This window comes from Vipera ursinii, assembly GCF_947247035.1.
Source record: "Vipera ursinii genome assembly, chromosome: Z".
Classification (NCBI taxonomy): domain Eukaryota; kingdom Metazoa; phylum Chordata; class Lepidosauria; order Squamata; family Viperidae; genus Vipera; species Vipera ursinii.
Window position 1 is genome coordinate 28,570,055 of NC_139517.1, and position 13,581 is coordinate 28,583,635.

At 37.9% G+C, this 13,581-nt stretch overlaps 1 protein-coding gene across 2 annotated transcripts in view; it reads left to right on the forward strand.

The window, feature by feature from the left end:
- LASP1 (LIM and SH3 protein 1) overlaps positions 1-13,581 on the forward strand; it is a 36,994-nt gene that overhangs the window by 9,536 nt on the left and 13,877 nt on the right. For both annotated transcript variants that reach the window (XM_083378650.1, XM_083378649.1), the window contains exon 3: positions 5,432-5,516. In XM_083378650.1, coding sequence (XP_083234776.1) covers positions 5,432-5,516 — 85 coding nt within the window. The remainder of the gene's footprint in view (positions 1-5,431; positions 5,517-13,581) is intronic.

Consider the following 13,581-nt stretch of genomic DNA (forward strand, 5'->3'; position numbering starts at 1 on the left):
ACTTGCATGTAACCCATTGAGTCAGGTCTCTTTATTTCTTGAAATGCTGTATTAACTGGCAGGAAGCAAGTAACCTAGTTATATAGCTATTTCCTCTTCCCTCCCTTATCCTGGGAGGAAGAAACACTGTTCCTTTTTACAAAACAACTATTTTAAAACAAAATGTATTTTGTTATTATTGGGCTCTGTACTGATGGAATAGTGCTCTTGGTTGATTAAAGCTGTGATGTCCTTTTCTAGTATTCTAGGAAGAAATTAAATTGTTTTGATCCATATATGCTGAGAAGACATGATCTAACCATTAGTTTTGGAATGATGTCTAAATAAATCTAAACATTTTCTTTTCTTAGATTATTTGCACTTTTAAAAAATGAAAAGTTATTGCAAGTATTGTGATTCAGTTCCCAATGGTACTGTCTTCTTTCTATCTCCCGGTTTAATTGAGCACTTGTCTGTTTTGTCTCAGGCAAACCTTTTCTTTAAGTGGAGTTTTTTCAATATTCTGAATTAAAAGGAAGTTTCTCACTAATATAGAAAACTTGAACCATTTCTTACATGGAAAGTAAAAGAAAAGTATATTAAAAAAACAGTTTTTTCAGAAAAAAGAATGGGGAAGAGAATTTTTCTTTTCTTCCCCTCCCCTTGGCTTTCAAATTTTCATATGTAAATATATTTCCATAAGTTACCTGTATAATAGCTACAGCTGCAAATCACTCTTCTTCCTTCCCCAGTTGTTATGAAGTATCAGGGAGAGAAATCAACGGAGACTGAAAATAATGATAAATTAAGGAGACTGAAAATAATGATGAATTAAGCGAGGAGAGAAAGCCAGTTTTATGCAGTGGTTAAAGGCAACTGAAAAACTGAGTTGTTAGGCATGAAAGACATCTGCGTGACTTTGGACCAATCACTATGAAGAATTAAGGGAGAAGGCAATGTCAAAGCACTTCTAAAAATGTTGCCAACAAACTGCTTGAATTGGACTAGGCCAGGGGTAGACAACCTTGGCTCTTTTATGACTCGTGGACTTCAACCCTCAGAATTCCTGACCATAGCTGGCCCAGGAATTCTAGGAGTTGAAGTCCACCAGTCATAAAAGAGCCAAGGTTGCCTACCCTTGGACTAGGCAATCACCAGGAGACAAAATTGTCTCAAAGGTTCCCCCCCCAAAAAAAGAAACCCTAGACATAAGAAGATGGAATGAGGAGCCTGTGCATCTGAAAGAATGTCTATTGGTTCTTCTGTATCACCATTAATTTTGAGCACAACGGATAAATGCACATACCGACGATTTTGAAGCATGAACCTATTTATGTTATTGGGATAACATAAATTTTTGGTAGATTTTCTTTAGCTTTTCACCACATGGTTGATTATTAGTTGGTGCATAAACCTGGCATTATATCATCTGGTATAAAATGGTTTTATGACTTGGATTGTTTATTTATATATTATTTTATTGACTTAATTTCTGTAGACACCTATCAGCAAGTAAGTCTGGGCAGCATACATCCTAAAATGTTAAAACTATTAAAACAACTATTCACTATCTTAGATTTTTTTTTACTTAGAATATTATACTATGTATTGCAGTAACCTTACAGCTAGGATTAGCAAATAATCACCCATTTAACATCTTTAACATTTAGGCATACTAGAATTGTATAACTATAATATTTCTCCCCTATAGTAGCCATGTAGGATGAAGCTATCTGTCGCATTGAAAAGGTCTAGTAGAAATATTAGGAAGATGGAAAACAGACTCCTCGTTATCATTTTGGCAATAGCTATAACATTCACATTATAGTATATCAAATTTGACCCAATGGTAGTTTGAGCAGGGGGAGTGACTTGGATTTAAAATGGCAGTTTTTACATGTTCATATCATTTATGGGTTAGGGTTAATTCCTCACAATCTCTTCATATTGCAGAACTCCTTAAGAGAGCTTAAAAATAGTGTTTTCATGCTTCCCTAATCTAAAAGTATATTTGATTTGGTTATATAATATTATATATTAAATATATTACCATACATGTATTCTGGTTTTATATATACAAAACAGTGTAGTTTATTCTAAATTGGAATTTAGGACCCCTTTTCATGTGAGATATTGGAGCTATAACATTCTGTTTTAAAATATTAGGACTTGGTTTGGGAAGGTTCTTTAAGTTAGAAATGCTTGCTATTAAGAGTATGGGTGAAAAGCAAATGAATAGATTTAGATAGATAGATAGATAGATAGATAGATACATAGATAGATACATAGATAGATAGATACATAGATAGATAGATAGATAGATAGATAGATAGATAGATAGATAGATAGATAGATACATAGATAGATAGATACATAGATAGATAGATAGATACATAAATAGATAGATACATAGATAGATAGATACATAGATAGATAGATACTGTATTTTTCCCCCTCAAAAGAATGATTACCTTCATTTTTGGCGCATCAGCTCCCTCTGGTCCTGGATGAAGCGGATTATCTAGACCCGTACCAATCGGGCTTCAGGCCTGGGTACAGCACGGAGACGGCATTGGTCGCGCTGGTGAATGATCTCTGGAGGGCTCGGGACAGAGGATACTCCTCTGTTCTAGTCCTATTAGACCTCTCAGCGGCTTTCGATACCATCGACCATGGTATCTTGCTGCGGCGTCTCAGGGGATTGGGAGTGGGAGGCACGGTTCTTCAGTGGTTCTCCTCCTATCTCCTGGGACGTTCGCAGTCGGTGTTGACGGGGGGGCAGAGGTCGACCGCGAGGCCTCTCGTTTGTGGAGTCCCTCAGGGGTCGGTCCTCTCGCCCCTTCTGTTCAACATCTACATGAAACCGCTGGGTGAGATCATTTGTGGTTTTGGAGTTGGGTATCATCAGTATGCTGATGATACCCAACTTTTCATTTCGACCCCAAACCACCCCAGTGATGCCCTCGACGTGATGTCCCGGTGCCTGGAGGCGGTCCGGGTCTGGATGGGGAGGAACAGGCTTCGTCTCAACCCCGACAAGACGGAGTGGCTGTGCGTACCGGCATCCCGGGATATTCAGGATATCCCACCCCTCATTATGGGGGGTGAGTCATTACCTCCTGTAGATAGGGCTCGCAACTTGGGAGTCCTCCTAGATTCACAGCTCTCTTTAGAAGACCATATTGTAGCTGTAACTAGGGGGGCGTTCGCCTGGTGCGCCAGTTGCGGCCCTATCTAGACCGGGATGCCTTGCGCACGGTCACTCATGCGCTCGTGACCTCTCGTCTTGATTACTGCAACGCTCTCTACATGGGGCTACCCTTGAAGACCACTCGGAGGCTCCAGCTGGCACAGAATGCAGCCGCGAGAGTTGTGTCGGGGGTCTCCCGATACTCCCGTGTTACACCTTTGCTCCGCGAGCTGCATTGGTTGCCAGTTGTCTTCCGGGTGAGGTTCAAGGTGTTGGTAATGACCTACAAAGCCCTCCATGGCATGGGTCCAGAATACCTTGGGGAGCACCTGCAGCCGGCGTCAACTTCCCTCCGCCCAGTACGCTCCCACAGAGAGGGCCTCCTCAGGGTGCCACCGGTCAAAGAATGTCGACTGGTGGCCCCCAGGGGGAGAGCGTTCTCTGTGGGTGCACCGGACTTATGGAACCATCTTCCGGTAGAGCTCCGGATGGCGCCCGACCTCCGCTCCTTCCGGCGCGACCTTAAAACCTATCTCTTTAAGGAAGCGGGCCTGGCCTGATGGGATGGGGTGGGTTTGTTATTATGACTTTAATTTTAAATTTGTACTATGGGCATTGTTTAATCATGTTTTAATAATTTTAACTTTTGTATCTGTCTTTTACGTATTGCCCTGTTAACCGCCCTGAGTCTCTTGAGAGAAGGGCGGTATATAAATTAAATAAATAAATAAATAATGAATAAATTTTCTTTTCAAGGGTATGATTTTTGTAGATTACACTTCAGTGTCTATTAGTTGCCACAGTTCATTTTTCTGTTTTCTGTCTCCCTGATTTTTTTAAAAAATATTTGAGGGTGTCCCAATGACATCTGCTTGGAACCAATTTTGACTAGAACAATTTGTAAATCCTGTAAAAAAAGATAAATACATATTGAAGTCAACTATTTCCTTTGAACAAAGAATTTAAAAAGTGGAGGTTGTTATTCAGTGAATAGAGACTAATTCTTAACAAAATACAGAGCTTTTCATAGTCCAAGAAAGCATACAGAGCTTTTCATAGTCCAAGAAAGCAAAAGGTAGCCCATAGGAAGAGGGGGGCTAAATTTCTACTGTTTCGCTATTTTCTACCAGGACATAGAGATTATTCATTCGTAAAACCTGATGATACTACACTGAAAAAGCTCACAGGCAGTTTTTCACTGGTTTAGATACAAAGTTGTGGTGCTATTTTATTTTATATTTCTTGTAAAATATACAATATACATTTTAAGAATCAGCCGATTCGCATTCCTGGCAATCTCCTCACTCCGTTTCAGCCTGCTTTCTCTTGTAGCAAGGGAAGCTGAAACCAAGCGAGGGAGAGTGCAGGAGCGTGAGATTGGCGTTTCTCAGCACGTGCCGATTCGTGCTCCACTTGCAGAGGTTGGGGCTGGCCATACGGATCACCTTCGGACCATAAGAAGCACCCTCGTTTTCCCCCCCACTTTTGGGGAAAAAGTGCTCTCTTATGGTCCGAAAAATACGGTAATCTGGAAACCTTGAAGCAAATTTATTGAAACAGGAGGATTTCTTAAAAATCATGCACATACATCTATCTCCTCTCCTCTCCTGGTTCAGAATAGTGGAAACTAGAAATTTAAAGTGTCCTCCTAACATTACACTATTCTAGAAATTTTGAATTCTTGGGTTTACTCTGAGAATGACTGATCAGTGGTGGGATAACAAAAACTAAAGTTAATTATTCAAAATAATTTCAGTGTGCCTCATTTGTCTTTCATTTTTTCATGTATGTGACTAATTTTTAATTATTTATTTTGATATTATTTGTGTACAAAAAATGAAATGATAAAGAAAACAATTGTAGAGTGCTGGTTTTTAATTCAGGAAAGTTACAATCTTGGCCTTCCCCAACTTGTTAACACCTAAGTAATTTAGCCTACAATTCTCAAGACAGCGCAGCTGTTAATAAAATGTTTGTATAAAATCGTGTGTCTTTTTTCCTCCTTTTTTCAAACTTAAACTTTGACTAAATAGCTATTTTTATAATCTTTTGTGAACTAAAAGTAGCATCAATAAATTAAAAATATTTTGTGGTGGATAGAAATATCTTGAATTGCTAATGAATGCTCATAATTTATTCAGAAGCCAAAAATGAAGGAAACCTAGAAAGAGAAATAGCTAGTACTGCTTCCTTAAATATTTATTGGCCAATTCAGATTAAGATTAGACACTGTTAATTCTGCTTTATTTATTTCTTTTGCAGACATTATCCAAAGCAGTCCTTCACTATGGTGGCTGACACTCCAGAGAACCTGCGCCTTAAGCAGCAGAGTGAACTTCAGAGTCAGGTAAGGCTTGTTTGTTCTGATTCTGCAGGTTGCTATATGTTAGCATTTGCATTCTACTAAGCCATACTCAAAGAAGACTTTAGTGAAGAAGTCAATATTTTAAAAAGAGAACAAGGCTTGATGCTTAAAAATCAGCTGCTTTACTTTTCTTATATTACCAGAAGAAAAAATATTTCAGAAATGAAGTAAAATATAAGCTGTCAACTCTACAAGCATATAACACTTATGATACACACATGGAGGATAGTATTAAAACTAGCTCAGGAATCTAGAGCATGAAAGTACAGTTTTGAAAGTCTTTATGTACCTGCTAAGAATGAGAAGGATGAATCAAGGTATAAACATTTATTTTTTTTTATTTTAATTCCATTTATATCCCGCCCTTCTCCGAAGACTCAGGGCGGCTTACAAGCTTAGCAGTAGCCTTCATTCTATGTATATGCCTGCTTATTAGGGCTTTCGCCCCCCCCAAGCGGCATTTTTACAAAGTCAGCTTAATTGCCCCCAACAATCTGGGTCCTCATTTTACCTACCTCGGAAGGATGGAAGGCTGAGTCAACTAATTGCAGGCAGCTGGTGGAAGTGGGGTGATGTGTGCAGAGATAAAATAGCATAGAGTAATAGGATTGAGAAGATTCTCAACCTGAAAGAGGAAATCCACTATTCAGTGTTGAGAACTGTACCTTGTAGATTCTGAAGAGTAGTAATAGTGGAAGCTCTGGCTCCATCAATGCTTTGCCTCAGTCTCATTTATAAATGTGTAGAGTCATGCCATGTTGCACAGGGCAAAACTAGATAAAGAACTGTAAAATGTTTTGCATATTAGGAATGCAAAGTATGCATTTGAATGCAGAAATAAATTCCTTATAGTGTTAATAAAATCAGATTTTATTCCTAAATCATCATACAAGATTTAGTTGGATGTTGTTCAGTACTAGGCTTAGTTAGCCAAACCATCTGTATTTATATTCTTTTGCAATAAAGATAAGAAAGCATGTTAAAATCTGCATATCAAACAAATAGTCTGGTTACATTTAAAGGCTAGCAGAGTACAGTAGCCCTCAATTTAGGACCACCATTGGGAATAAAATGGAATTTTTGTCATAGTTGGGTGCAGTTATAAAGTGTGACCAGACCTGATTTTAAAACTCTCTACTATGTTCATAAGGGAATCACATGATCATTAAATGACTCCAGCTTCCCCAGTTGACTGTTTTTGTTGAAAACCAATCAGGAAAGTCACATATCATGATCATGTGACTGGAGGATGTTGCAATTAGTTGGAAATGCAAGCCAGTTGCTTGAATTGTGTTCATGTGACTTTGGGAACGCAGCAGTTATAAGTGTGAGGATAGGTTTTAAATCACTTTTTCCTAGGACATTGTAACTTTAAATGAGCGGTCATAAGTCAAGGACTTATAAAATTTACTGCATATATTGGGTAAATTATTGTCTTTCATTGTTAGATGCGAGCAGCAGCCTCATACTGAACTAGCTGCCAATATAGTTATTTTTTCCCCCTAAACCTCCCACTTAAAGATCATATTGTAAACTGCTGTGTTCTATGTGCTAGGAAGAACTTTCTCATAAAACCTTCATTTCTTCATTTATAGTGTGCTAGCAGTGAGAGAACTTTGTTCAGTGAGGAAGAGGAAGCAGTTATAAAGCAAATAGATTTGATAGAGATTTCTTTTTCAGTGAGTGGATCCCTGCAGCAATGAAAGAATATTTTACAAGATCTAACAACATGCCACTACATCTGTAAAGTTCTTCTTTATATAGGTTATAATTACTTTTTGTCTTTTTTATCAAGCATCAATACTTTTGCCATTAATAACTTTCTCTGATTTAAAAGAACATTTAGAAGTAGCTGGCCATAGAACTTGTAATTATAGGCTTGTTAATATGCATTATCCTAATGCATTTCTTGCTCTGTTTTTATAGTGTCCCTTTCATATACAATTTCCTTATTTTTTCCCTTGTTTCCCTATTCCCTTTGTTCTAAATGTAAATCCAGATGTAAGCTGAAACTTGGTGAATGATTAGACAATGTCATTGATGCTATAAGCTCCTGATTATGATTTGAAATTTTGAAAGCATGCTAGTAGATGCTCTCTACCAGCACAAATTCATGGATACGGGTAATTGTAAGCCAGAAAACAACTATTTATCAAAAAGCTTCCCTGATGCTCCCTATTATCCCTACCTTGCTTTTGGTTATTTTTTTCTCCAAGGTATGTGGATAACCTTCTGAACAAAGTATTGAGATCCAGTCATCCAATATTCTTATTTTTGAAGTATACAATACATATGTGGCACATGAAGATAGATCAGAATAATGAGTAGTCCACTTTCTATTACTTATCCCTGTGCTGGCTAAATAAATATGGTTTTATTCAGTTCAGTTATGTTATTTATCAATTATTTCTTCCTCTTTAAATCTGCCTTCTAATTACATTTGATTGATACTCCATATTGTGTTTATTTTGTTTCATAACTGGATTTCATGCCCCACAAGCCCTGTTGTTAATGAAATGTTGATTTAACCCTGGGAGAGGACTGAGTACATGCTCTTGATCATTGTTTGCAAATTCATGGAAATATTTTTAGTCTTCATGTTTTCATAAGTGCTCTGCTCTTGACGTGTTAAACCTCATATAGATCTGCTTTCAGGAAAGAGGCTGAACTTTTAAGTTCCTGTAGCTGAATGTCCTCACTGCGGATCCAGGGTATGAGCATTATGACAAGTAACTATATTTTTCTGGGGATGCCTTTATTACAGAAGCATGCATATATATATATATATATAGTTGTAGGAAAGAAGTAACTGAGAAATAGTTCTCTTTTATCTCCTATACTGTTGCTGTGTAGTATCTGACAGATCATTGAGAAGTGAAATATCTTTGTTCAAATTTGATTTGTGTACTACCTGATTTGATCATTGCCTAATGCTGTTTTTTCATTGGAAGATTAATGTGATTCACTGTAATGTTAAAATAACTGATTTTTACTTCCATTTCCTCTGTCCAATTGTGGTGGCTGGAGGAATTAATAATTACCCATACTTCTCTCTGTGTGGTCATACCAAAGCTTAGTGAAGATAGTTGAATGTGCCTATTTATTTTTTATTTTATTTAAATTGTTAGCAAATTTATTATAATGTTTCCTCCTAAAAACAAATATTAGATCCCATAAAATAATTCACGTTATTTCCCACTAACCTTACCCCTCACTAATAAGAGCTTTAGTAAAAGACTGCTTTTATTTGTATTACCTTTGTGCTTTTATTTTCCATTACTGTACTCAGCCAGTTTTTCATAACCACTTCTCATATTTTCATTTGGTCTGTAAGCTAGATGCTAAATGGCTTTTTCTTTCACAATGCTTTGTTATATTTTGAATTTGGAAATACACGATATACAAATTATATGCAGTACAAATGGTTGAGTTCAAGTAACAATACAGTGAGGGGAAAATTATTTGATCCCCTGCGGATTTTGTATGTTTGCCCACTGACAGAGAAATGCTGCATTTATAAAAAAATTAATGGTAGGTTTATTTTAACAGTGAGAGACAGAATAATAACAAAAAAAAATCCAGAAAACCATATTTCAAAAAAGTTATAAATTGATTTGCATTTTAATGAGTGAAATAAGTATTTGATCCTCTATCAATTAGCAAGATTTCTGGCTCCCAGGTGTCTTTTATACAGGTAACAAGTGAGATTAGGAGCACTCTCTTAAAGGGAGTGCTCTTAATCTCAGCTAGTTACCTGTATAAAAGACACCTGTCCACAGAAGCAATCTAGTCAATCAGATTCCAAACTCTCCACCATGGCCAAGACCAAAGAGCTGTCCAAGGATGTCAGGGACAAGATTGTAGACCTATACAAGGCTGGAATGGGCTATAAGACTATCGCTAAGCAGCTTGGTTAGAAGGTGATAACAGTTGGTACGATTATTCACAATTGAAAGAAACACAAAATAACTATCTTTGGCATCAACTCGCCCTGTTTGGAGGAGAAGGAATGTTGCCTATGACCCCAAGAACACCATCCCCATCAAGCATGGAAGAGGAAACATTATGCTTTGGGGGGGTGTTCTGCTAAGGGGACAGGACAACTTCACCGCATCAAAGGGATGATGGACAGGGCCAGGTACTATCAAATCTTGGATGAGAACCACCTTCCCTCAGCCAGGGCATTGAAAATTGATCGTGGATGGGTATTCCAGCAGGACAATGACCCAAAACACATGGCCAAGGCAACAAAGGAGTGGCTTAAGAAGTACATTAAGGTGCTGGAGTGGCCTAGCCAGTCTCCAGACCTTAATCCCATAAAAAATCTGTGGAGGGAGCTGAAGGTTCAAGCTGCCAAACATCAACCTTGAAATCTTAATGACTTGGAGAGGATCTGCAAAGAGGAGTGGGACAAAATCCCTCTTGAGATGTGTGTGCAAACCTGGTGGCCAACTACAAGAAACGTCTGACCTCTGTGATTGCCAACAAGAGTTTTCCCACCAAGTACTAAGTCATGTTTTGCGAAGGGGTCAAATACTTATTTCACTCATTAAAATGCAAACCTATAACTTTTTCTGAAATGCATTTTTTTGATTTTTTTGTTATTGTTCTGCCTCTGTTAAAATAAACCTACCATTAAAATTATAGACTGATCATTTCTTTTTCAGTGGACAAACGTACAAAATCAGCAAGGGATCAAATAATTTTCCCCCTCACTGTATACCATCAATACCTGTATATTATCTCTGTGCTTGTTTTGGTGCAAAAGTTAGATATATTTTAATAAGAACTTCAGGATTTAAAACCAAGAGGGTTTAGAATCTAAATATTGGTTACATGTTATTCCATTTGATAGCTCCTGGAGCTGTTACTGGACCTTTTCTCTAACAACAACTGGAACTGAAGTAATGATGCTGAGGGCTCCTACTACATACTTCTGACAGTTTTGCTTCTTTATTTTGAGTAGCTGAGAAGGCGTAACTAGTTCCGATAGCTTGCCAAAAACACACAATTATCTTCTGTGTAAGTAAACAAGTCCTCCAGCTGGATTAATTTTAACGCCTGCAGCCCACAGATGAATGTAAAATAAGAACGTTTACTTCCTGTGGTCTTGGTTTACTAAATGTGGAAAACTGCAGTTTTGGGGAAAGAAAATAGAAAATAATTTCAGGCTAAATATTACCTGAAACTTGAAAATTCTATATTTGTTCTTCTGTAAGAGAGGATGACCAATTTTAAGCACCTGTCCATTTTTGTAGCAGTATAAATTCTACAGTAGTGCTTAAAGGTTTGTGAATCCTTTTGAATTTTCAATATCTTCATAAGCATGACCTATAGCATGATATGTAACACACACAAGCCTTTAAACTAGATAAAGACAACACAAATAAATGAGACAAAAACATTATACTTGTTCATTTATTTATTGAGGAAAATGATCCAAAGGTATTTGTTGCAAAGGTATGTGAACTTCTAGGATTATTTGAAGGGGAAGTTAGACTCAGATGTTTCAATCATTGAGTTGATAATCAAGTATGGGTATGGGTGATCTTGCCTTGAATTCTCAGTAATCATTGTCAAAGTCTGATCTTTACAACATAGTGTGTGGAAGTGTTTCATGGCTTAAACTAAGGAGATTTCTCAGGACCTTCAAAAAATTAAGATGCTTGTAGGCTGTAAAAAGTTACAAAACTATATCCAAAGAACTTGGGGACTACCAGTACAATGTAGGAAATTCAACACCATTGGTATCCTCCCAGGAGCAGTCAATCATTACCAACATAACATCAAGAGCAAAATACGTAATGCTCCAAGAGATCTCAAATGCCTAAGGTATTAAAGATCTCTCATGTGTTGGCAAATGTCTGTGTTCACAAGACCATTTTAAGAGAACACTGAACAATGGTATGCATGGCAGAGTTGCAAGGAGAAAGCCACTACTCTCCAAAAAGAACATTGCTCCCCATTTACATTTTGCAAAAGTCCATATGGATAAATCAGAAAGCTATTGTAAGAATGTTCTGTGGATGGAGATCAAAAATAATTATTTTGGCTTAAATAAAAAGTGTTACATTGGCAAAAGGCAACATTGCATTCCAGTAAAAACTTTATCTCATTTGTGAAATACAGTGGTGGCAGTATCATGGTTTTGGTCTACATTGCTGCTTCTAAAGCAGGGGTCCCCAACCCCCAATCTATGAATTGGCACACCAGCAACCAGCCCACACAAATAACCAAAGCCCCATCCATGGGATGTGGTCAGTGCACAAAACCACGCCCCCTCTGGTCCATGGAAAAACCTGCCCACGTAACCGGTCCCTGGTGCCCAAAAGGTTGCGGACCTCTGTCCTAGAGTCTAGAGAACAAGACTGCTTGCCTTCACTGATAAAATTATGAATTCTGAATTGTACTAGCAAAATGTCATGGTGTCTGTCCGTGAATTGAAGCTAAAATAATAGTACATGATGCAGGCAAACAGAAAGACACAAGTCTATTTCTAAAAAAAACAATTAAAGCAGTTTTAATTGTTTTAGAATAACCAAGGCAAAGTTCTGACTTCAGTCCTATAGACATGTTTCAGAAGGACCTTAAGTGGGCAGATCAAGCTAGGAAGCCCTCCAACATTCTTGGTATAAGATTATTTATGGGGAGGTTTATGCTAAAATTCCTTAAAACCCATATACCTAATATCAACAGTTATCTAAAATGGTTATTGCTGCCAAAGGGGGGGGGCACATCAATTATTGAAAGTTCGCATACTTTTGACTTAAACAAATATGTAGCTTTGGTCAGTTTCCTCAGTAAATCAATGAACATATGATGTAATATTTTTCACTCATTTGTTTTATTCTGTTTAACTAGCTTTAGACTTGTGTGGAAAAACACCACTTTTTGGGTCATATTCATGCAGAAGTATTGAAAATTGAAAAGGGTTCTCAAACTTTTAAGCATCACTATATATTGCTGATAGACCATGTTTTCTGCAAAATAAATTTGGAGTGATTTATTATATAATTATTTTCTGTGCAACCAAAACTCAGCCCGTAACATGATTTTTGTATTGGAAGTACTTTTTAAAAATACAACCAAGTGAACAGTGCAAAGATAGATGATAATCACTTCCTGACCATTCATTTTCTGTGATAGTTACCTGACAGTACAGAATCTGTAATAAGTCAGTTGATGTTAATAGATGCATTTCAAGGAACAGTTAGTCTTTTTATAGATGTTTTTATCCCACCATTATTATTTTACAAATAACTTAAGGCCAGTGTCATGCACTCAGCAAAACTCACCTCACAAAGTTGTTGCTGTGGGGAAACTAGAAGGAGGAAGGAATATTAGGTATGTTCACCCTTTACGTTATCTATAACAATAATAAAGGTGGAATAAAAAAAGATCTAAAAACAGATCTAAATATTGGTTCCCATAAGTGCATCCATTAACATCAGTGGACATTTAAATTCAATTACTGATACTATATTGGCAGGTAACTCCTAGAAAATAAGTAGTCTTAGCTAATGAAAATATTTTTGGCATGGCCTGTCCCTAAATGATGTGTTATAAAACACGACCACATCATTTAGCTTTGCCGAATAGCAGCAGCCCAAGTTTGGTCCATCCCAGCCCTGAGCCTGGTTTTTTTCCAAAGAAAGGGACTGCCTTCCTTTGAACTTCCCCCAACTGCCCATTCCCCTGTGGTGCCCTTTTGGCTGCTGGCACTCTGCCTGATGGGGAGTGTGGCTCTGGGGCTGCTTGCCCTGCTGCATCTCAGGGGCTTCTTGGTGCACTGTGGCTCTGAAGCCCTAAACCAGGGGTAGGCAACCTTGGCACTTCTATGACTCATGGACTTCAATTCCCAGAATTCCTGAGCCAGCAATTCTGGGAGTTGAAGTCCATGAGTCATAAAAGAGCCAAGGTTGCCTACCCCTGCCCTAAGCCATAGCATAGTGTGAAGCTGCAACCAGTCCTAGAACCCTCACCCTTCCCAGTCTGGCCCAGCAGCACAGTGCAAATCCGCTGTTCCCACAATGTGGCGGGAAGCTGC